The sequence below is a fragment of the Leptonotus elevatus genome, chromosome 11, assembly GCF_054856555.1.
Source record: "Leptonotus elevatus isolate MCC_2025b chromosome 11, RoL_Lele_1.0, whole genome shotgun sequence".
Taxonomy (NCBI): domain Eukaryota; kingdom Metazoa; phylum Chordata; class Actinopteri; order Syngnathiformes; family Syngnathidae; genus Leptonotus; species Leptonotus elevatus.
In genome coordinates, this window is record NC_141249.1 from 15,321,095 (window position 1) to 15,345,693 (window position 24,599).

General features: G+C 40.7%; 1 protein-coding gene across 1 annotated transcript; it reads right to left on the minus strand.

Annotated features, from left to right (window-relative positions):
• On the minus strand, positions 1 to 24,149 carry ell (elongation factor RNA polymerase II). The gene is made up of 12 exons (XM_086089961.1): positions 23,921 to 24,149; positions 15,483 to 15,527; positions 11,731 to 11,852; positions 9,926 to 10,089; positions 9,125 to 9,375; positions 8,920 to 9,044; positions 6,748 to 6,829; positions 5,273 to 5,861; positions 3,321 to 3,384; positions 2,761 to 2,932; positions 2,628 to 2,672; positions 1 to 2,122 (listed from the first exon to the last, which is right to left on the minus strand). Exons 1-12 carry the CDS (start codon positions 24,053 to 24,055, stop codon positions 2,018 to 2,020), a joined length of 1,899 nt encoding a protein of 632 aa, XP_085946087.1. The 5' UTR covers positions 24,056 to 24,149; the 3' UTR covers positions 1 to 2,017.
• Positions 24,150 to 24,599: the final 450 nt, after the last annotated feature.

Below are 24,599 nucleotides of genomic sequence, written 5' to 3' on the forward strand. Positions count from 1 at the left end.
TCAGGATTTGAAATAATTTTTATTGAAACAAAAGATTTTCATTTCAGTCCCAGTCCCTTATGGTTTTCAAAAAGCGTGCTTTGGGTTTTAAGCGCTGACATTTCCAGACACATCTGCCTCCCGTGTGCCCTCAGCAACCCCCCCCCCCCCCACCACCCCTTTTTTTCTTTGCTTGCACATCAGCGAGACAAGAAAAGAGGGTCAGGAAAAATAAAATGTATACAACAGGGCCATTTTGGCACAATCACTCCTGCGTGGCTGAATATTCACTCACAATGGATTTTCAGAGATTCCAGGACAGGTCAGTATGCAAACGGTAACGGTGTTGTAAATTCCCCACACGGGGAAAGCACTGAAGGAAGAAGAAAAAAAAATCCCATGGAGTTCAATAGATCACATAGGAATGGAACTTAGATTTTTTTTTTTTTCCAAATCCATATGCTCTGTCTGCTCCTGGTAAAAGATGCAAAGATTGTTCATTCACAAAGCATGCGCTCCAATGACAAAATATTCACGTAGACAAAAAAATAAAAAATAACACCCTCACAGATAACAGCAAGGTGAAGGAGAAAAAGTGCTCATTTGTCATATTCACATAAAGCAGGGGAATTTTATCCTATCAGGGGCCCATTTTGGGTTACTATATTAAATCATTTTTGACGGTTTCTCATCACAGTCCCCCCCCCCCCCCCCAGTTTTATTGACCTATGGACTGCAGGTTTCCCCACCCCTGACACAAAGGATCTCCCAATGCAGTTTGCAGACTGATGGACTGGACTTGCTCTTCTGCGAGCTTGTCTGACATCAAGATTTTGGGGGTGGGAAAAGGCAAAAAGTGTTAAAGGGCCAAACGTCTGTTTCGGAGGAGGATGGATGGCTTCATGTTAACAGTCGTGCGGACGCAACGTGACCGGAATTAGACATCGGCCATACTAAATGCATGATTGTGATGATAGTCGCAAAAAGTCACTAGGCTTTTGGGTGAAATTTCAGGATGGATTTTTAAATGCACTATAATCTTTACAAGGGAACTTGAAATGACTTTTAAACTTCAACGCACGAGCACCGTTTCAGTACTTTTTGAACTCCTCTGAGTGGATTGGCAAAATTCCCAACAAGTCTTCGATCCACGAAATGATCAGAATTGGCATTTAAACAGTCATCTTCATCACGCTGGTCACATTTTGACATCATGAGACCAAGATGACACTTGGTCAAGTTGACTTGTAAAGGTTATGGTGCATTTTAGGTTCATCCTGAAATTTCTCTGAAAAGCCACAACTTTTTCTTAGTAGAGCATTTGCGGGTTAACAGCGTTTTCTAAAAGGAGGGTCTTTCATTCCATTTCTAAAATTGGGTCCGGTTCTCTGTTGGCCACCAGCAGATGAGCGGCTCTTCTCAAGCATGAAGCCTGGCTGGTGAGTAAAGGGATTGGGAGACTTAAGACTTCCGGAAAACATGGCGTGCAACTCCATCGACATGTGCGTGCTCTCTTTTAAAGAGAGAAGAAGAATGAAGGGCAAAAGGCAGCTTCTGAATAAAATACTGGCTGAATTTCAAAATGAGGAGAGACGGCCTTGAAAAAGCGCTGATATTCCCCCATCACTTTGAGGCTTTGAAAATAAATACATCTCAATATATATAAGGCGGGGAAGACCGTTTCCTTTTGTTTTTCCGAACTTAAACATTTGACCTGCACACTTCCCAGTCTCAAAAGCAGGACAGACATCTCCTTGGAAAGAAGTGTTTTTTTTTTTTTTTTGTTTAAATTCCCTGATTCTCTCACTAGAAGCTGAGGGAAAAAAAAAAAGAAGCCTCACTAGGCCCGGCAGCGACATCTTCCACAACGAAAAGAAAAGTAAAGAGAGGACAAAGATTCTGCGTCCTTGTTCGAGTCCTCATGTGAGCCTTTGGCCTAAATGAGAGCATCCTTGTCCAAACGCAAAAAAAAAAAATATTCCAGAGTTTTTTTTTTTTCCTTTTTCCTTTTTCCTCATCCCAATAAGTACTTTTACTTTCAGAGTTGCTGTTGATCGTACTCGCCGATGACCCTTTTGATATGTGCCAGTTTGTTGTGCAGATATTCACAGCGGTTCTTCTCTTGGCTATAGTTGGGATTGATCTGCAAGGCACAAAAAGACCACAGTCAAAAACACGTGTAGATGCACAGCGGTACCTTGAGATACGGGTTTAATTCATTCCGTGGCCATGCAATCAACACAAAACACTCATCTAAAATATTCTTTCCGCACTGAAATCAATGGAATTGCCATTAATCTACACTCTAAAAAAATAAATGACCAACTTAATTGAATTGCTTCAAGTGGTAACACGCAATTATCCCAAATTAATATATCAAGTTTGATTAACTCAATTAATTAAACTTAATGACCTCATAATTAATTAAACTTCATATATTAACTTGGATTAACTTAATTAAATTGTGTTACCACTTAAAGTAATTCAATTAAGAAGGCCAACAATTCTCTCTTTAGACTTAAGTTGGTTCAACAGCCCCCTAATAAAATATTTTTTTAAACAGCAAAAGGCACTCTATAAAAACCCAATAGAGTATTTATATTTCTAATAACCCCATTAATTCATGTATTACATCGGCAAAAACCTACCTTTTTAATGTTATGATACTCTTGGAGTATCTGATTGTGGATTGTCTGTAAAGGACAGAACACATGAGAGCATTTGTTTTGAACGTTGGCTGGCGCGACACAAATATGAGCTGCTTCCCAACAGAATCGTCACCTTGTACTTGTCTGTGCCTTGCTGCAACTTCTTCAGCTCGTTGTCCAGCTCAGAGAAGTGCCTGGTGATGCTTTCGATGCGAGCGTGCAGACCGCGGTACTCGCTGTACTCGGAGTTGAAGTCGTTTTTATACCTCTGACGCTGCTCTGGAGACGTGATCACTGTGTACTTCCTAGGCGGGTTTTAAGAGAAAGGCTTAGAACAATTGCGGGGGAAAAACCATGTGGAAGTCAAACGCAATCAAACAATGGTCAAGCAGACACTTTTTTTTTCATGTAGGGAATAAACATGCAGCACAAAATGCAAAAAAATTTGTGACTGGCAGATGATTTCTTTGTTGTCTTATTTCATTAAGCACATGCTCAGCTCTGCTGCTCATCCATACAAATGTGGCACCATTTAAAAAGGAAATAAACAGGTTCTAACACCCGACCTCATGCACGACTATTAATCATTCAAAATTAAAAACATGACCTTAACGTCGGTAAGTGACAAGAAAAGTATTGCGATGCTACTTTGAAACGAAAAACAGCAACTCGTGACATTGTTGAAGTACTTACAATAAGTAGTCGGTCACCTCTGGAGACGATGAAATACTGGAACTGTTGCACATTCCGTTTGGAGCTGAAAGACAATGTCAGTAATATGAACATGTGCCGGTAACTCCATAACAAGCGCACGCTCACATTGCATTCAAGACTGCTGGGCAATCGGAAATATGCCACTCTGAGTTTATGAGGTCTGACCACAAGAATCTCGCGGTATGGACAAAATGGCCGCCGACCACGTGATAGAATAGACATTAGATTATCTTCTACATGATCTATTAGCTGTAAGAACAAATTGTTTTTGTCAACCTCTCATTTTAGTACGTAATGAATAGAGAAAATGAATTTTTTTATAAACTTAACTTGTGTTTGGATATACTGATATTCAACTAACCTTCTTGGCTAATCCCAGTTATGTTTTCCCTTTCAATTTACATGATACTGCCCAAGATCCAACCATTGAAATTGATAACAGTACCTCACTGGTGGATTAACTCATTCACTGCCATTGACGACTATAGACGTAAAAAATGTATGTGAACTATTTCTTAGTTGAATTTTTTTTTCCATTTAATTATTTTTTTTATTGTACATTTATAACAGATATAAAATTATCATGCGATTAATTACAATTAGACGGCTCTTATTTTATTTATTTTTTAAATTAGGCCCATCAGGCGATATATTTTTTTTTTTAAATTGTAATTAATCACATGACTTCACTTGTTAACTAACGATTAATCACAAATTGTATATCTGTTCTAAATTTATAATATTTTTCTTCTAGGTTTTCATACTCTTGTTAGCAAAAGTGGAAAAAAAAAAGTTAAACTAATAGAAATAGTTCAAATGAATTTTTGACGTCTATAGCCGTCAATGGCAGTGACTGAGTTAAAGTGCAAACAGTGATATCTAATACGAATATCCAGTATCATCCATGTCCAAAATCATTTAATTTAGCAAAAGGAAAAACCTGAGGAAAACCTTAACTTCTGTAAAAACAATCCAAAAGAAATAATCTTTGCCATATTCTCTTGCAAAATGACAAAAATCAAGTTACTCCACCCAATCATTTCATGGAGATGGGTTGTAGCTATGCACCAATTTTCATACCAGTAGCCATAGCTTAGAAATGTCCAACTTCCTACGTTTTCCTCTATGCATCATTAACAATACCAAGTTGGCTGTATCAGGAAGTACAAGTCTCCAGTAGAGGTCTCTGTTTAATCAGTGAGTCACACACTTGAAGATGACTCACTCACAGTGATGACTAATGAAACAACATATGAGGGTTTGCTTTTAGTCTCCCGTGTTACTTTATCACAGTGTAAATATATTATCTTATGAGACCAAACTATGGGGTTGAATCAATGGATTTTTGTGTTTGTGCTTCAGCCCTTAATGACTCCACCCACTGAAGAGTTATTGGTTAAACGGGATACTACTGCTAGTTGGAGATGGCAACAAAGTGGGAAAACCAAAAGAAAACTATTGTACACGGACGGGCTTGGGGGGCTGGGAAGAGTTGATGCGGCAATCTTGTCAAAGTTGATTGCATTCCAATTGCTTTGTGACTATCACGTTTTCAACATTCAGTTTGTTTACATTATGGAAAATGTCACACAAAGCATGTATGTATACTGAAATAATAATGAGCTCAGTTTTAATGTGCACACATTTACTATCTGGGCCTGTTTGAACACCAAGTTGTGATTCTTTTGGATGAATAGCAACAGGTGGATACACAGGTAAACGGGACCTTCGGCCATTAACGGAAGAGCATTTTATTGTTCTGCCTGCCACTATACGTCACTGGCATAGATGGATGAATAAAGTTCTTTTATTTGTCATAAATAAAATTATTTTCTGACCATTTTAGTGAAATTGATGATCGTTCACGCTCAATCACTGCTCAAATGTGAAAAGAAGGCTGCATATCCAGGACGAGAACACTTGCTACTCACTTGTGCTTTTGAGTGGAATACTGTTACTTTTGAGGTTTTCTGGGCTCATCTCACAGGTTCGATCAGGCTCAGGCACCGAGTGTGGACTCTTCCTCTCCTTCTCCTCTTGGCCTCTAGCTCTCCCCTTGTCTTTCTTCTTCTCCTTGTCTTTATGCTTCTTGGACTTTTTCTTGGGCTTTTTACTCCCAGTGGCGGCTGACGGACTCTGGTCGCGTGGAAGCGCAGTGGGGGACGCGCCGACAGGCGGCACGGTGCTCGCCGAAAGAAGCGAAGGCGCTTGGCCGAGCCTCTCCGCCGTCGTTTCCTGGGCGTCGCAGTCTCTGCCATTGTGGCTCGAGTCATTGCTGACGTCTGACAGTGCTTCAAACGGTCGGGGGATATCCAGCATGGGGAGCGGCTGGGAGCCGGACGTCAGCGCGCCGTCCGACAAGTGAGCGGCGAGTCCCGGCTGCGCTCCGCCTGCCTCGCCTTTGCCGCTGGATGAGCCGAGCTTGCCATTGATGGGACTTGGTGCAGCTTTACTGGCAAGATGCGATATCCGCGGCTTCTTATTGGCGAGGGGGTCAATGAAGTCTGCAACAGGACGTTTCTGGCGGAAAAATAAAATGTCAACAACAGAGTCAAGAATAAGGTTATTTATAAACACATGAGCTTTCAGAAGCACTTTAAATGGCGGCTGGTGTGTGTCGACTTTACTCCCATTTAAAATAAGATCTGAATGTGGTTGCATGGGTTGATTCTGAACACAACATTCCCAGTTATTAGCGCGTGTTAAAATTTTATTTTGAATGCAGTTGTTGATGGCTAACAAGTACTTTTTATGTCACAAGTTCCAGATATTGATATACAGTAATTTCTGGACTATAAGCTGCAGGGGTTTTAATGTCTGGTTTTAAATTCCCTCTACTTTCTTTTCCATAATGAAGGCACAAATTGCCTCGCTCACGCTCGGTCTCTCCTACTGTATTTGGACTCACTTGCGCTTCCTTTATAGTGCGCCCCCTTGTGATCTGATGGATAAGCCGCAGGGTTGAATGCAAGTGAAACAAGTAGCGCGCCTTATAGTCCAGAAATGACTGTAATCTAATAGTGAGACAAATTCTTCTCCTTCATTCCCACACATTGAAGTCTCCAAGCGTCCTGCAGGGTTCGTTTTACTCGCCAGATGCCGACGTCACACGTCAAATTATTATTTTGGGACGTCATGTTGCTACGTGAAAGTGTGCCCAGTAAGCACAGCAACACTTTGCGTCTATAAAAGCCACAGGTAAATAAGCACAGCGTTTACAGTTATGACTGGTTTCGGTGTGAAAGAGGTAACAGATGATTTTGTAAGGGTAACCTTAAAAAAAATCCTCTGTTACTTGCATTTGCAGGCTCCAAAATGTTTGTTTTCTGATAAAAGTATGTCCAAAATGACATGCTATCATAGCATAAACGGTCTGCAAGGTCTTGGATGTGACCAGTACGCTCACCTGAGATGGTGAGCTGCTGGCTAGCTCCTTGGGCGGGCTCTCTGGCAGAGGAGCGGCATTGTTTTGAGACTGGCACTGCTTCCTGGAAGAACAAAACACATTCATCGCCAACAATTGACTTGCGCTTCACAACCATATTTCCACCACAATGATTTAGACGGGCTGCGACTGGTCTAACGAGCTGTGTTAATGTTGCCAAAGTGTGCAAACAGACACGTGAAGTCAGCTGCTGTGAATAGAGCTTTTGTACTTACTACTTATTATTACAGGCGGACAAAACATAATGCAGTAAATGGGCCACGGCTGATTATTGGGGGTGGGGGCGTTTTAGATGCACAGAAATATGTGGTGACCCACCCGTTGTGGGTGTTTTGTGTGTGCTGGGGCCAGAATAGAGGCAGTCAAATGACACATATGGCTGAACCTTGGACTACTGCCACCTCACATGCACACACAAAACACAGAGATCAGCATGTGCTGGAACTCGGTTGCATCACGTGCACTACAGTCAAGTTGCTGTACTCGTCCTAAGTGACTGATAGCTGCTGGAGGAGTGTGTGTGTGTGTGCGTGACAAAAGTGTATACATAAAAATACAATCCACCAGGGAATCTGAAAAGTTGGAAATGTGGATGACTTTTTTTTTTTTTTTTAACTGGTCATGTTCATACTAATGTTAGAACATAGTCAAAACTGAAAAACAAATATTTTCACACCTATTTGTGTTTTGTTTTGTTTTGCCCTAAAATGGTGCATATTGCTTTAGGCAGTAGTGGAAGTGAACAGCTCACTTGTTCAATTCAATATAAGGCACACTAAATGCAAAAGCCCCCCATTTTACTTGTAATAACTTCTGGTGCATTTTTTGAAATCAGATTATCTGTGAGCCGTTTCTATGTAAAGGTAATGTTCTAAGGTCATTCATTTCATTACATTTTCATTTATTCATTTGTCAGATGTAAAGGACATACAGCATAACTGACATGACAGTCCTCAGACCTGGTGCGAAAATATAAATTAAAAACAAAATAAATAATAATAAGTGCAGGTGAGTTCAGAATGACAGTTAACGGTTTTCGATCATAGTTTGGGTTGCAGGAGATATCGAATTCTCGTGACTTTGCAGAGGTCTGCTCTCAACTGAACCGAGTATTGCTGCCTGGTCTATATATAGCCAGCTGGAAGCTGGCCTTTCCTTGCTCGCAGATCCTGAGGAACTACATTTTTTTCCACTGGGAAGAAAGCCAACAGCTTATGATGTCAATAAACATAATACATTGCTCCGATGGCAACATGTCACAAGTTATTCTTCGGCGGACACAAATACAAAAGGTGCTTTTTAACCACCCATAATTAGGCATTATTAAATGACACTGCGTAAATTATTTCCATTCATTTGCCATCTGACACACAATAGCCTAGATTTTTGTTTTGAGGACTGGTTGGTACCAACAAGTGTTTGCTTTGAAGCAAGAGTTCAGTTCTGACGAATGTCTGCTAGAGCAGTACAGTTCATTCTGTGACAGAACATCTGATAACTGTGCAGAAAATAGATTTCAATGTGAAACCAGCAGAGGAAATCAGCTTCAGGCATCCTGTGTGCCTTAATATGAAGGGCCATCATGAAAAGATAAATTTATTCTTGTAATAGCACCACTTTTCTCAGAAAAAAATAAAACCTATATTATAAATGGTACAACATCAGTCTTCGAATAAAATAAGGCAATATTATGACTTTTCTAACGAAAATATTTTGTTTTTATTTACTTAATTCTCTTCCTAGAAAAAATATATCAAGTTATTGTAGAGGAAAATACAACACTGTATTACTTTCTTGTAACACCATGATCATTTCCTCTAATTTTATAATAATAATAATAAAGAATACTACTTGCAACATAACGACTTTACGCTTGTAATTTTAATAAATCAAATATTAATTTGAATAATTTTCCATTTCAAATACACCTTTGGTGCATTACGTGCTAATAGCAAAAAGAAAAAGAAAAAAAGAAGAAACCATGAATTACAGACTGATTGGTAATTCAAACGAATGCAGCAATTTTAAATGAATACCACATCAGCTGCATCATAATCACTACTGAGAATTACAACATTGTCATCCAATCCAAAATCATGGTGCCAACTGGGTTACAAATAAAAGCAATCATACCTTAACAAGATTCTCTTGAGAAGCTGCTGGTCTCCTTCCGTGTATCCGGGCCAGTCTTTATGAACTTCCTTATATAAAAAATCTTTTAAAGTGAGTGTATTATCTTTCCCGTTCAAGTTTGCCACCTATTAAATGAAAAGAGATCACTGGTAAGGATGCAGCTGAGAAATAAAGTCGCCACGTTCCACGAGCGAGCGCATGTGACCTGTTGCAGGTGGCTGTCCAGGGAGTCTTTGTCAGACTGCAAGAGGCCGTCTTTCTGCAACCTCAGGAGCAGCTCGGGTTTCTTGTAAGGCTTGAGGGCCAGCAGGTGGACCAGGCGCTCTCGGAGCGGCCTGTGCTGAGTGCTTGCTTTCTTGACCGTGCTGCTGGAGATGATGACCGGCCGAGAGGTTCTGCGTGAGGGGGCCACGTCGGACAGGGCCGATGCCGGTTTCCGGATCTGAACCCTTTTGCCTGGAGAGTAGAGGAGGAGGAGCCACAATATTGTTGGGTTACATTTCGGAATGATCTGCAGTTAGAAAGAAAGACTTGAGAAACAACAGAAGCCCAACAATTGGGACTTTGTTGACTGATCGTAATTTGGGAAAACGATTGTCAGTATGTTGTGCATCTTGACTAAAGTCTCATGAGATTTGATGACGCTTTAAGATTTTTGAGGCAGATTATTATTATTATCATCATTGTTTTTTTTAAACTTTTGATTCATCTCTAGATTTTATGACTTTTGAGAGGTGTGCCATTTTGTTCCCATGTTGAGTTGTCAAACACTAACATCAAATATGGATATGCTCCAGATAAAACTGTGGCTTGCATTTTGTACACAATGGATGGTGGTCTAAAAACCATCTCAAACAGCCAGTGTCGGTGCTATAAAGCAAGACAACTTGGGAGGTTGCAGCATGCACAATTTCCTCTTTTAATCCCCTACATGCATTCAGATATTTTCATCTTTTAATGATGCGTTTTGTTGTCCTGGCATTTTTCTAAAGGCAATGCCGCTCACCGACGAATCTGCCGCCGGGCTTGATGACGATGGCCCCCCTGCTCCGTGTCTCCTCCTCAACCTGGGCCATGCTTTCTCTGGCCTTCTGGTAAGAGTCGTCCGTGGCACATACGGTAATCTTGTCTTGGATGGCACCCAAACAATCCAGCTGAATGCTACCCTCGCTGCCAAAACAAAGAGGAGAGGCTGTGAGCGGAAGAACAGGGTGGGGTGACTCAAAGATTCAATTGGGGAAAAAGTACGGCATGTTATTACAGACAAAACTTTTAAATAAACGACAAGTTTCATATTGTAACCAAAGACAACCATTCCCACACGTCTGTGGGTTTCTCCGCACCAACACACCAAATGCCTTTCTGTCTGACCACCTTCACGCCTCCATTCTGACAGTTTGGCAGCAAATGAGATGCCGGGGCAGCTAGAGGCCGAGCGCTGTCATTTTACGGTTTCACATTGGCGCTCGGTGCGTTGATAAGGATCCATGTGGTTGAACGCCACGTGACCTTCTTGCTTAGGGACAGAGAGTTTGGCGCTCAGTGGAGTGAATCGACTTTCTGGTTTTTACTAGCTTTGGTATCAGTTCCAATTTCATTTGATTCCGTCAGCGCTTTTCTTTTTTTCATGTCAATGTGCTTTGGTGCGAAAAGTGTCAAGGATACTTGACAACATACAGCTGGAGGTCAATTTGTAGGGCTCAAGGAGGAGTGGTCCTACTGACTTCATCTTTTAAATACACTGGCCTGTCTCCTGGTATCGCTTACATGCTCTTGACACAACAAATGTTCTAGCCATGATGTAGAGGTACAATTGACGTAATAAAACTACACACCCCTGCTAAAATGCTGCTTTTGTGTTATTTAAAAAAAACTATAAAATAAGAGTAAATTTCAAAAAAATAATTCTGCCGTTATTTGTGACCTCAAACTGAGCTAAAAAAAAATAACTTCGATAATGTGGTTGCATAAGTCTGCACCCCCTTATAACCAGGGATGTGGCTGTGTTTGAAATTGACCAAGTACATTCAAACTCATGTTGAACGGGAGTTAGCATACACGAGCGCACAAAGTGCTTGTGATTAACCACAAATAAGTTCAAGTGTTCCAGTAGACTTTTCCTGACATTTTATGGATTTCTAGCAGATGCCTGACAGGTATTTGGAAGCTGGAACTGTTAAAAATTCCCTCCCCCCTTCACTATAGCCTCAATTCCAGCTGATGAAAAACAGCCCAAAAGAATGATGCCACCACTGAGTTGCTGTTGAAGTAGTAATAATTAACCACACAAGTTATTTTATTCAGAACAGTACAAAATGCTGTTATTTTCTTTATGCACAAAACGCATACTGAGAATGTATCGACCCATAGCCAAAAACCCGAGATACGAACCATAGTGTGTGCTACCTGTATCATCCCACCCTTGGTGTGTAGGCTTTGTAAATGTGACATCCTGAATTAAACAATAGGACGTTCCTGGTCCGCACCAATTTTAAATCAGCTGCTGAAACTAATCTATTGCACAATACTAACTCCAGCTCAACTTGCCAAAATGTGACATGGTCGACACAGCCCCTCTTCCCACCTCCTCCGGTGTACTAGCCTGTCTCCTTGTATCACTTCCACCCTCTTGGAAGTCTTGACGCATGACTGACTTGCTCAAAGTCTCTCCTTTCCGCCCGCTGTCCAACCCAGTTGCATGACAGCGGGTAAAGCTGATTCACCCACGCTACTAACCGTTCTTGGGAACATGTTTTATGATGTTGCGCTTGTGGAGCGGGCCAGGCAAGGCTACGAGAGTGGGCCTCTCACCTGGTGATGTACTGCTGGATGCAGTCGAAGCTGCCCTGCGGGTTGTCTCTGCCCACGTTGGACAGGTAGAAAGTAAACGTGTGCAGTTCATTGGAATTTTCTGACCGTGGTATTGAAATTTTCTGCAAGAGGCAAACGGAGAAAACAGCAACATGAACATGTGACTTATCCAAGAAGATTCACTGGATAATAACTCTCATAATTGGAATCATTTGGATTTTATCTTGACATCTTGGCCTAAGCATGAAAGAACCTCCAGGCTGAAAAGACTGGGAGGAATAAAAATACTTGTTCAAGGATATGGCAGGATCATTTTTTCCTCCCTGTGCAAAATAATTGAAAACTTCTGCTTTGTACACAGCGTGGGAATGCGTGTAATATTTGTTCTTTTCCAACTCATTAAAATTAAAACATGTCATATTTGAAGTTGAAGTAACTATATAATATGCGCCCAGGGCCTCGGCAAAAGTGCTCCAGGACTCTTCTTACTGAAAAAACAAGGAAAGGCTCTTAAAGCTACACAACCTCTTTCCATTCTCCAGTTTTCTGGCTTGAAACTATGACAGGTATCTGTCTCTGTTTCTTTTTGTTATATATGGCACATCTGTGATGCTCCATATGAAGTGTATGTGTAGCAAAAAAAAAACCACGTGGATTGTCAAGCACTTTTTCTTTAGCCTGAGAAGTAGCAGTATAAATGGTGCAATGCTACATAATGAAAAAAATATATGCATTGGCCGTTATGCTAAGTGGCCTCACATTCAAAAGCATTAAGCCTCTAGCTTTTACAGTAGTTAACTATGTAGATGTGTGTGTGTGGGGGGGGGGGGGGGGGACGACAGGTTTTCTTTAATTATTTCTACAATTGGATATTCTCATGTTTAACCTTGTTTGATAAAGTAAAATGTAATTCAAACAACTGCCAACAGTTGAAAGTTTTCCCCATTATTTGCTATGGGCAAAAAGTCATAATCTTAACAAATGGGAGCTTGGCCCATGGTTTGCCATTTTTGAGGAGACATCTTCCACCAAGTGCATTACGTACAGTATATTCCTCAACCATCGAGGTGCCGACGTGCGGTCAGAAGGCAGTCGGCTCAACTCTGTTTACTGAAGGGCTTGACACGTATGAAGAAGGCTGCATGTGGTCCACTATAAATACATGTCCTTTATTTCCTGTCCATTCTGCTGTACTCTAGCAGCGCATGACACACTGGTTCTAACCATAAAAAAGCAACAAAAGAGTTGCTTTTCCATAAGCTTTATTTGACTGATCCACTCGGGGACATCGCCGAGAAATACCACATTGTTTTCTCTGACACCGTTTGCCTTTTTGCATGCACATTGTCGTTTTCCATGAATTCAACTGATCAACAAACCAAAGAGAAAAAACAAGGCACAGTGAGTGCAAAGACATAAATCACACAGGTTCGAAATGTAGCGTTATTGCCGGCTACGCAGCTATACATTACAGGGATATAAAATGTAATGCTGCAATTTGAGTCGGACAACTCGGAATGATTGTGATGCAGGGAGGCGAAGCCACAGAGGACTGACGCAGTTGACTCTGTGACTCACTGTAAAGAATGAGTCGAGAGCGAGGCTCCCCCACACCAAATGTCTCCCGGGTCCAAACTCGTCACATGCGTACATTCCGTACAATTTGTAAGTGTGAATAGTCAGACTATGGCTGGGCGTAAGAGAGAAGTTGGAATTGTCCTCAGAAATGGTATGAGAGCGCAAAGTTGTTGTTGAGGCCAAAATGGCAAATTGGAGACTGCAAAACAGATATAAAATGTGTGATTAATTGTGGGTTAATTAGTGATGTCATGCGATTAATTATGATTACAAATTTTAATCGCCTGACACCCCAATTTTTTTTATAATGTTTTCTTTTTTTAAAATTAATTAATTAATTATGTTATTAAAAAAATAATAATTTATGGCAGTGAATAAGTTAACCAGGCAAAAATGTTTGCAAACTAATTCTCATTTACAAACATGACCTGGACTTCTTAAGCTCAGCCCAGTGGGAACATCAAGAACCTATCCAGGAACACCAGAACGTTCATGGAGCCACCCTCCTTGGTCAGCATCATTCTACTGTATTTACTTTGAGGTATAAAAGGTAAGTTAAGGAGAAGGCATATTTGAGAGAATAGAGTATACGGCAGCAAAATCAATGACTGTGAACTACAATACTGCAGCGTCCAGAGCTAAAAACACATCAACGGGGTAAGCTAACAGTTTTGATTTAGCGCAGAAGTACAAGTAAAATGCACTTAAAGTGCTTTGCCTCACGGCAACCACAAAACAGACGAGGTGAGTGTTAAGACACTAAAACACCAAATGAGACAGCACATCCTGTCTACAAACAATGCCCTGTTTATAGCTTTGGCTACTGGTACAAGTGGATTTAAACAGGCTGTCCAAACACCCCCTCCTGCTTTTGTCGTGCCTGCAAGTCTGCTCATCTTTTCATTCTGCTTGGCATCAGTTAAACAATACCTCTTTTCAGGATGGACTCATTAGAAAAAGGACAAATCGCCACACAGACGACCAAAGAGACACACAAGTGGAGCGACAATGGATGCCATGTGGACAAAAGGTCAAATGGGGTAAAGACGAATGGGTTACACTGGCTAACAACGTCCAACGATTGTGTTCGGATTACAGAGCAAACACGACATCTGATGGCCGAGTGACACTCAACATGTTCCTGTAAAAGCTCTGAAACCTACCGCTTCCCGTCATGACTCACTTGAGGATCAATCATGAACCTGACGTACACAATTTCAAAATGTGACGATTGTTACATTGAGATTTGTAAGCAAGCATCTCTGAAAACTGGCTTTTAAATTTGGGCTCCTCCCCGTTCACAGGATAGTGTGAGATCATGGCAAACCCGTACTCTGTCGGGTTCTTAAATTCATTTTCAACATTCTTTGCTGCGGCATTAGAGACAGATTTACCTGCCTCATTTCTGCCAGGGAGGCGGATCGTTCCATTCACGCGACAAACATCTGCGGTTACACGCGTTAATCCCCCCTTTTTAAATTTTTTTTTTTATTCTTGCCTTCCTGATGTGGGAAACATGCTGGCATTGGTTTGCACGAGCCGAGTCAAGAGCTGGGAGTGAACGCTTGCAATGGTGTCGAGAAAGCATCTGCTGTGTCATTTAGCCACTTTCACACTTGTGCCGAACATTCTGACCTCAAGCAGCAACACATTTTCCAAATGGAGGGCGTCTGCCGCATCACTTTAGGAGGAATTCGAGGTATTAATAGATGACAACATCCAATCACAAACCATCTGATTTGTGCATATGACTATGGAACTGTTCAGATAAATGTATAAGAATATTTCATTTTTTAGTTAACATAAAAGACGGTTGGATAGCTCCATTTTTTTGACACGACCCTCGATTTCTGAGCGACTAATGCATTCATCTTAAAGACAGCTTATTGAAATGTGGTTTGTTTGGCATTGTTTGCACTCGACTTGGGGCAGTTTAAATGACTGACCTGTCAAATGAAATTGCAACGTGTCAAAGTGACTTCATCCAAATACAGGCATGTGTATATATAATAAATGTTTAATCGATCATGAATAACGCTGCCAATTGTGAAACGAATCGTTGATAAATGGTGTCGTGAAGCGATTGAGGCAGAATGGAGTTCTCTTCATGTGGTTACTCTCAATGACAAAAAAAAAAGGTTGTTTCATTGAGTGTGTGTGGTTGCATGACTTACCCCTTGGTTTCCATTAAATGTGATTAATGGTTGTGATGACAGGACCTAAAATAAGAAAGGAAGAAAAAAAGACAAATGTCACCACTTTCAATTTATACAATTATCACAATGCATTTCTTTAAATAATTTCATGAATGTCAATTACATCTAGGGTTGCAACAATTACATTGAATCGATGTTCCTATTGATCCCAATATCGATGAATAAAACCAATTATTTTAAGTCTCTTTTTCCAATTTTTTTTTTAAGAAGAAAGTATATTTTCTCAAAATGTACTGTTCACATGAATTTAAAAGTATTTTATTACATTTATGAATGACTTTTATATTCAAAATTATTGAATTACAATTATCAAAATATTTTCATCTCATCCTTACTGATTTCAATGTTTGTGTAACACTTGAGTGATTATAACGCGTTACTTTCATTAATAAACTAAATCATTTGACCGGTTACTGCCTCCAATATACGCAATATTTGAAGAGTTTTTATCATGTCCTTGACATTTAAGAAGAATTATTGTTCCATAATTAATTGATATCAGAGTGAACTGAAGTGAATCAAATTGGAAAAAAATCTAAATTGAATCAAACTGAACTCTTGTGAATTGAAATTGAATCGATTCAGGAAATTAAAATCGATACCCAGTCCTAAACCTGAATAACTTGATTACAAAGAGAGCACTGTATTGGTTAGCGACGGAATTTCAAATGGGCTCAGCAGTCAACACTTTTATATGCAGTATGCAAATGACAACAGCTGTGAACTGCAATTAATCTAATCAATACAAAGCTGAGCAAAAGCCAGCAAGTTTGCTATCATCGCGTCCTAGAGACGAGAGAGATGATTTGAGTCCTTCATGCAGACAACAGTGGGAGCAAGCCAGACATTTTCCAAATACTTTCAGTCCCGCGCGTAGCAGAATAGACTCAGTCAGGTCCATTGGTGACACGCAATCATTTGTCACCATAAAAAAAAAAAATAATAAAAAAATAAATAAAAACGTCATCCCGTCTTTGCAAAGCACATTAAGGATTTTGTTGACATTTTGTGCTTCATCGCGGAAGGAGGAACAAATTTGATTTTGAACAATGCACATAACATGTCTCCAATTAAAACAACTTTTTGCAGAAGAAAGTATGAGAAATCTGACTCCCATTCCAGCAAAGAGTGAGGACACGCGCACCACAAAGAGGAAGTCAAATTGGCTGTTCCCCCCTCCACACTGGGTTGGTTCAAATGAAATCAAAGTTCACGCGAAGGCAAGTCAATCAAATACAACACGCTTTGTACTCTCACATACGAAACATTCAATCGTTCTTCTGCCAAGCCTATAATTCACATGATTTTGGCTTGAATCCGCTTTTTCTGGAATGTATAGTTGACCAACTAAGGTCACGCATGAAATGCAACAAAAGCTTAGTTTAACGGCAGTCACAAGGCATTGCGACTTTTGACTTGAAAAACCCGCGAGTCACTCGCATGATTTGTTTGGCACAGTTTTGATGCCCTTCCACCCCGAGGCAACCCACCCATTTCGCAACCCGGAGCGGCTGGGTATTAGGACGCTGAAATCAGTGCCATTCAGCATAACGTACATTTTCAGAGAAATCGGTTTTGGGCACCCAAACAAAGGGAATCGTATTCACGTCATGGGATTCAGAGAGAGAGCGAGAGCTGGGTGCAAATCCTGCCCTGACATTCCTGACAGACTAAGTGAAGCTGGTTCTGCAAACCTCACTGGCCGTGTGACAGCTCTTGCTCAGACAGCGCCTTGCTTACAAAATTGACTGCATGATTAATTAATTTATGGCCTAACATTTGGTGGAAAATGCTGGGAATTTGTAAAGCAGCTCACTTACTCACGATTGCACAAAGACAAAAAAAGCATGAATTTGCAGAAATCAGTGTTTCCCACAACATGTTAATACTTGGGCGGGCCACCACCCAAGAAGTTTTCAAGAAAATTTAATAAAAATATATTTTAAAAAATACCCCAAAAAACGACCAGATATACCGCATGTAACATTAGTTCGCCGTCACCCACTTGTGGATCATGAGGTTAGAGGAGGACTGAGTTTTGTTTTCCAACTACACTGCAATTAGTATATGCAATTAAAGTACAAGACATTAAAGGGAAATTTGTTTGTTTTTTGTGTGGCCGTTTTTACATACAGTAGATTCTGTGTCACAATTTTGATCAAACTTGCTATGCTCACGCCAATAAATGCATGCTCATGATGAATTTTTCCAACAACAGACCATTTCACTTTTTTTTCTTTTTTTTTTGTACTGTATTTAACTCATTCACTGCCATTGACAGCTACAGACGTCAAAAATTCATTTTAACTACTTCTATTAGTTAAAATTTTTTCCCCACTTTTGTCAAGAGTATGAAAACCTAGATTTTTTTATTGTACATTTAGAACAGATATAAAATGTGTGATAAATTGTGAGTTAACTAGTGAAGTCATGCGATTAATTAGGATTACAAATTTTAATTGCCTGACACCCCAAAATTTTTTTTTTCAATCATTAATTCATTCATTTATTGCCATTGACGGCTATAAACGTCAAAAATTCATTTCATTCATTGATTAATCTATTTATTTATTTATTTTATGAATTTATGGCAGTGAATGAGTTAACCAGGCAAAAATGTTTGCGAACCAATTCTCGTTTATAAACATGACCTGGACTTCTTAAGCTCAGCCCAGTGGGAACATCAAGAACCTATCCAGGAACACCAGACCATTCATGGAGCCACCCTCCTTGGTCAAACCTCGACTCTGCACCGGTTTTAGCACTCCACCACCACCACCACCACCACCCCCCCCCCCTCCCTCCCGGCTCCGCAAACATAGTGCGACCATCAGCTCGTTCGTTTGAATAGGCTGCTGACATGCCACTATTTTTTGGGACCTGATCCCAGAATGTTCCACAGAGCTAACCTTGGGGACAGGGCACAGGTCTGGACCGTGGGATCGATGACACGGCCGTGGATGCCGCCACGCACTGGCAACTAGAAGCGGAGTTTGTAGCAGAGGCGTGAACAGAGGAGGGGCGACATCGGCGTGTCAGGGAAGTCGGCGGTGCCAGGACAGAGCTGTTATATTTAACACCGATACGAGATATACATCACAACAGACATCATCGCATTTGTAATTATCTGATTGAAGGATGGCGCGCCAGGTCTTTTGCTATGCTAAACTAGGGCTGGCCCATACGGCCTAAAAAAGGTCACATATCTGTTTTATTTCCTGCCAAAAATCAGATTTTCTGATTTGAATTTTCCCTTCTTTCCAATATAGAAAAACAAAAACAAAGGACAATGGCATTATTCAAAACGTCATGGACACACTAGTGTTAATCTAACAAAGACTCTTTTGGCCAAAGTCCATCCTCATATCCATTTATCTATTCTGCCTATGCTAATAAAACACAAGGAATCATTAAGACAAGTCTGGCCATTGATTGGTTCATTAGCACTTCCCTAATGAGTGACAGAACGTCATTAAAGTGGACCAGGGCTTATCATGAAGACAAAACCTGCGTGTGCGTAAACTCACTCTGCTGGCATAACGCTCAAGTCTGAGCGCACGCCCGAGGCAACGCGTGACGTACGTGCCACCACTTCCGCGTTGTGGGGTCAGGGGATGTATCTGGCGTGTACGCCGCGACACCGGGGTGACGCGATCGCTTGTGAGAAGGTCGCCACAAAAGACTGAGGACTACTGTGACATTTCGAGTCATATTTGGCCCGAGCGGGTACGGTCATCTCTCTCTCTCTCTCTCTCTCGCCGTGTCCCATGATCAGCTGAAACTGGAGAGTCAGCATTCCTTAAATAACCATTTCAGTGGCACATGCTAACCCGCTTCAACTCCCCCCCCCAACCAAGCCCATCTCCATTTCTTCCCATATCATTCCTATAGTGTGTATGACCAGCGATTCAAATGAAATAAAAAGTGAAAGTGAAGCCAATGACAAATACCAAGAAAGGTAAATAGCTTTTTTTTTCTGAAAACACTCCTGCGCAGATTTTGACTATCATACTTATCATGTGTGAGCAGACGGCAAGGCCGAACCACTCCTACCATATGACTGGATTTCACCATTTGTAAATAAATAAATAAACAAACAGCATGTATGTATTTATTTATTTAACAAAACACCGAACTGCAAGAATGGGATTTAGTTTGACAAAGTGGAAAAACGTGGGTTTAGGCATTAGAAGAGGAAGTCCAATTGCCGGTTTCAATGCTAAGGGTTATGGGCAGCGTCAAGTGTGAAACGTAACACTCCGTTTGCGGCTCCTTGCACATGGTTACGCGCATCTGATAGCGGTAAATTCACAGGGCGCCTATAATCTTCTCATGCCACATCGGTGCGTTACATGCAGGACAGCAAGGTGGGAATAATGTGTGAAAAGCCATCTTAGAATGACAGTGTGAAAGGGCTTAATGTTGAACCCCAGATATAAAAATAAAAAAATACTGCAACCAGGAAATGCATTCTTCGCTTTATCGGAAAGCTAAGAGGTACAGAAAACCTGCAAGTGTAGATTGCTGCCAAGGACTAACAATGCTAACGTATGCTAAACTTCCATCAATGCAATTTCAGAATTATGACATTAATAATTAAGCATTATTCACAAAAATGTAACAACATTGCCAAATTGATTTTTTTGCTAATTTACACACCAATGGCCATGAAAACACTGCTTATTAGGGGTGGGAATCATTGAATGTCTCACAATTCGATTTTTGGGTCTGCGATTCGATTCAGAATCGATTTTCGATTAAGAACGCTTTTTGATTCAAAATGATTTGATTGGCCATGATTTTTTGCTTCAATCTATAGATGTGCAAGGAATTGTAACGATCTACTCCAGTCTGACTTGCTAATGCTAATTAGCGCGCTACTCGCGGCACTTTTATCACTCAAAAGAACGGCTCCACACTGCAAAAAAAACCAAAAAACACTTTTATTGGAATAACTTGATCGTGACTTTTTCCTTCTACTCTCTAATGTGGCTACAACTTAACAGTAACCACACTGCCCCTAAGTGGCCAAATCAGGTACAACATGAACAGCGCTCCAAATAAAAGGCACACACAGACAAAGGCAAGACAGTATAAAATAATTGAAGTAAAATCGATTTGGGGACATTTAAACTAGATTCTGAATCGTACTAAATGAGAATCAATTTTTTTGGCACACCCCTACTGCTCATATAAACAGACGACAAAAAGCTTAAGACAAAAGTTACGCAATCATTGCACGGTGAGGACTGCAATCACTTTACCCTTACACGAAAATCCTAAACTGTGGTCAAGTCGCCCTGAGTTTGCACCGGGGGCCTAAATGGCTCACTTGTCGCTTATAACACAGCCGGCTAGCAGGAAGACGAGCTCCGGCTTGCTGCTGCTGCTGCTGCTTGCTGTCGTCATGAGAGCCCGACCAGCCGACAGTCACGTCTCAAACAGGAAGCATCGAAACGCCACGGTCGTCTCACTGCCTGATGACTGCTGTTGCACGTTGGACGTCGTCACAAATAACTCCCCCCCCCCCCCCCCCCACCATAATGCCACTGGACTGCCTCTACAACTGGTTGTCACGTCATAGCAGCTGAGCAAGCGAAGAAGAAGGGTACTAAGAGTAAGACATTCGTTGAATCTCTCAGTTTATTAGCAAGCATAGCTGCGATGGCAATGTCGTTAAAAAAGAAGAAGCCGTTTTGATAATAAAATTACAAAACTGTGCTATGACAGTATTAGACGAAGATTTTATTTTTGACACCATCAGTTTTCAATCATTTGCACGATAAAAAGGTAAAAGTTATTAATTTGAAGTTACCAAATTTGTGCAAACTCGTCAACATTGTAAATAATTATTTGTTTGATGTGACCACATTTTTTAGAAACATAACTATGATGATTGATGACAATACCATAAACGTATGTCATTTGGACAATGAAATTACAAAATTCGCGCAAACTCAGCTACGATGACAATATTGTGAAAAGGTGTTATTTTGACTAAATCTAATTGACATTTTCACTAATAGTGCTACGATAATACCATTAAAATTACATCATTTTGACGCCATGAAATTCTTACCAAATCAGCTACTTTGAGAGTATCGTAACGTGACATACTTTACAGACTACCAAATGATCTGCCAACTCAGCAAATGAAAAATGTTTTCACGTCCAAATAACCAAATACTTCCGACAAATTGACCCTAACCTAACGGATATAATTAAAATTATTGCAATTGTGACGCATTATTTTAAAATGTTCGTCAACTCCACTACAATGATGACATCACATTACTTTGATGCCACCAAATTGGCTACAACACTATAAAAAAAAAAAAAAAAGTTATTTTCATAATACCAAATGCTCAAAAACACTTATGACATCAGAATGCGGTCAAAGTCTTTGCAAACGCAGCTACTATGACAATACTGTAAAAAGGGTTCAAAATTCTTCACCCCCCACCCCCCAAAAAATCTAACATAGCTACAACTACATGTGTGAATTAAACTAAATACTTGCTAAGACAGCTCACGTGACAATATTATCAATATTTCAAAAAAGGACAAAAACTAAATAGGAAGCTAGTAATTAGCCACTGCAATTGGTAGTTGGCTCTTATCAGCTGTTAGTGGCACTGTACACAAACACTGCATGAGGAGATAAGGCCTCCTTCTCCTGACCAGCCAGGTTTTCCCTGTCAAATATTTATAGAGGCTGAAATGTTAGAAGGCAATCCTCTGGGCAAGGAGCAGCAAGTCCCACCACAGCACAACTATTTCCACAAATTAAACCAAGGGCGTCAAACCCATTTTCGTGATTGTGAAAACCATATAAAAATGCACTGTACAAAATGGTACGTTGACTTATGACACTTATGACAAAACACTCGTCACAAATCATCTGCCCCCTATTTGCAAATTGTCTGACGTGCTGCCGCACTGTTTGCGTTCAAATGTCCTGCTCACAGCACGGCAACGTCGAGGCTAGTTTCATTAGCTTACCGGGGGTGTTTTGCATTGTGTGTTAGCATTAAGCTAGCAGACTTTCAAACAGAGAGTTACGTGGCGTTTTGGTGAAATGCATAACATGCAAATGTCTTTTTAAAGTAGAGTGAAAAACATTTGAGCTGTTCAATATTTGCCAAAACTGCTGACTACTGCGAAGTTTGCTACTGCCATCTAGCGCTTGTAACTCACATTTACTGTATGTTCATAATTCAAGAAAGAAAAAAAAAGGCATGCATTGTTAACGGTAACTCAGCTAGGGCTTCATCAAAAATCTCTTTTTTTTGTGTGACTTCCATATCCTGCTGAAATGCAGTGAGGACACGGTGGCGGTTAATTTATTGACAAACTGTCAAACATTTAAAATGTTATATCATAATGCCAAGTCCATTTAGAGTTGTGTTTAAACGGCCAACTTTGACAAGTTTTGAATAATGTCACTGTCATTTGCTTTTTCTTTATATTTAAAGGGAGTTGATCTGTCAAAATAGGAAATGTGACTTTTTTTAGGAGAAAATAACTTCGATATCACAAAAACCGAACCTCTGCTAATGAAAGACAGACAGTGCACCTGCTACAGAGTGCATAGTGGGAGAGCGCCATTTAAAGGCACAATACACAAATGTACGACAGCGTATGAGACTTTTGGTTTAATTACACCTCATAAAACCAGGCGATTTTTTTTTTTTACATTAGCATTTATTCCATTTTATATTTAATGATTTAATGGATGGATGTCAATAACGAAAATTTGCATTTGCATGGGGAGGAGAGTTTGGAACTGATTAATGGAAATTATATTCTATCTCTATCTATTCTATTCGATTTGAGTTATGAGGGGTGATCATTTAACGAATTAAAATCGTAAGTCAGGGCACCGCACCACTCTACTGTACACTAGTTTTGTTTAATTTAAGAAGCTGCCACTGATGGTGTGGCCACTTGCTGGCTGCTTCACCAGACTGTTTTGACAGCTAAACAAACTTTCTGGAAACAAGTTTGGAATGAAATATGATATTTCACAAACTAACCAGAGAGGGGAAAATAAACCCCAAACAAATAAAATATAAAAATCGATTGTCCAGTGGAGGTTTAAGACTCAAGTCTGAGTGTTGCTGTTTAAAAAAAAAAAAAGAAGAAGAAAAAAAAAAAATAAGCTAGCTGCCTCATTCAAGTCAAGCGACTCAGAGGGAGAACCGAGTGGCCGCTAAAATCCCCTGGTGTGGCCGCCTGTCGGGGCTCAAGAGGGGGGTGAGCGAGTTGGTGTGGACCGACTCCGGCTTTACTGCCGCCTGTCACAGCCCTCGCGGACACACTTCCAACAAACCCCCCTCCCTCACCTCACCTCAACCCGAAATGTCTCGTTTCGCTGGGGCCGGGCGTGCTCTTACCTTGCCGCCCCGGTAACCCTCGAAGGCCCTCAGCGCGCTGTCAGTGAGTTTGACGTGGAAGACGGAGACATTGCTGCCGTTGCTCACTCTTCCACAGGACAGCCCGTAGCTCCGCTCCTCTTCCAGCGCCGCCATCTTGGCTGCCGTTCCCACTGCCGCCGCTACACACACACACACACGCGCGCGCACGCACGGCTCACGCACGCACTCGCACTTGTGCCGTAAACCGTAAACTGTTTCTTTGAAATTGGGTAGTCAAATACTGTCGTCACCTGGTGACGTCACGTCAACCTATTTTGATTGACACGCCCGCATACAAACGCGTCAATCACATCGAGATAAATTAGAGTAGTAAGTACGTTAATAGTTGCAACTTTTTTACATTTTTTTAAAGAATTTAGATTAAAAATGCGTTGCGACCAAACTGGGAAACTAGATGGACAGCATTCCATTTACAAAAATCCGTCAAACTAACCCTCACGTTTACTTGTGGTGTATGTACACAAACATTACGGTAAAAAGCACTTCTGATTTCAAAGGAGGCGGTATTAGATCATATTAATTACGTCATTACAAGGTAAGAGTCCCACGAGTGTGGGAATATAGGTTGTTTGCACAGAAATTCATGATTCAGACCTAAATACAATTAGCCAAACCTATTAAAATACAACATTAAATC

What these genes read in the sequence shown, in the direction of transcription:
- ell (XM_086089961.1), bottom strand. Translation starts at nt 24,055, where the DNA reads ATGGCGGCGCTGGAAGAGGAGCGGAGCTACGGGCTGTCCTGTGGAAGA. An exon ending in CATTTAATGGAAACCAAGGG is followed by an intron (nt 11,853 to 15,482) that starts GTAAGTCATGCA and finishes TGCCTCTTGCAG; the next exon opens with AAAATTTCAATACCACGGTC. An exon ending in AGTATCATAACATTAAAAAG is followed by an intron (nt 2,123 to 2,627) that starts GTAGGTTTTTGC and finishes TGTGCCTTGCAG; the next exon opens with ATCAATCCCAACTATAGCCA.